Below are 663 nucleotides of genomic sequence, written 5' to 3'. Positions count from 1 at the left end.
CTTATTAATTACGCTTCTTGCACAAATGGTCGGAATACTTGTAGGCACAGCTGTTGACATTGAGGTATTACATGATACATAATTTACATAATAAATTATTAAACTATTTACTTATAACAATAAATTTTTTAAATTAATTGATCATATTATACTATACAAATTTAAATTCCATTTTTATTTAATATGAAAAGATAATGATAAAATTAAATATAATTTTTTCCAGTTAGGTATATTTCTAGTTCCGGCAATCAGTATACCATTAATGCTATTCGCTGGATTTTATGTAAAATTAGAAGAAATGCCAACGTACCTGCAGCCTATATGCTATTTAAGCTTTTTCAGGTACAGACAATCTTATACTACAGTAATTATAAATTCAAAACTTTTAGCATTTAAATTTAATATTTGCGTATAATATTTTTCCGTATAAATTGTTTCTTATTTTATATAACAGATATTTGTCAAAAATTATTATTTCTGTTTCTGTGTAACATGTTTTTAATATATTTTTTATTTATTACATTTTTTTAACATAAAATTTTATTGCAGATATGCATTTGAAGGATTAATGCAGGCAATCTATTTTGACCGACCAAATCTATCATGTTCGGAAATCTATTGTCACTGGCTGTCTCTTATACACATCTCTGAGCGGGCTGGCAA

At 25.6% G+C, this 663-nt stretch overlaps 1 protein-coding gene across 1 annotated transcript; it reads left to right on the top strand.

Annotated features, from left to right (window-relative positions):
- Positions 1 to 6: 6 nt before the first annotated feature.
- LOC105460091 (ATP-binding cassette sub-family G member 1-like) lies at positions 7 to 655 on the top strand (the record flags this gene model as incomplete). The annotated part of the gene is made up of 3 exons (XM_011706534.1): positions 7 to 64; positions 224 to 342; positions 550 to 655. Coding segments are annotated over exons 1-3 (264 nt in total), but the record flags the coding sequence as incomplete, so codon positions are not given.
- Positions 656 to 663: the final 8 nt, after the last annotated feature.

This window comes from Wasmannia auropunctata, unplaced genomic scaffold (assembly GCF_000956235.1).
Source record: "Wasmannia auropunctata unplaced genomic scaffold, wasmannia.A_1.0 LD329044.1, whole genome shotgun sequence".
In the NCBI taxonomy this organism is placed as follows: Eukaryota; Metazoa; Arthropoda; class Insecta; order Hymenoptera; family Formicidae; genus Wasmannia; species Wasmannia auropunctata.
The sequence above is the reverse complement of the archived record's forward strand: the minus strand, read 5'-3'. Positions and strand labels throughout refer to the sequence as shown.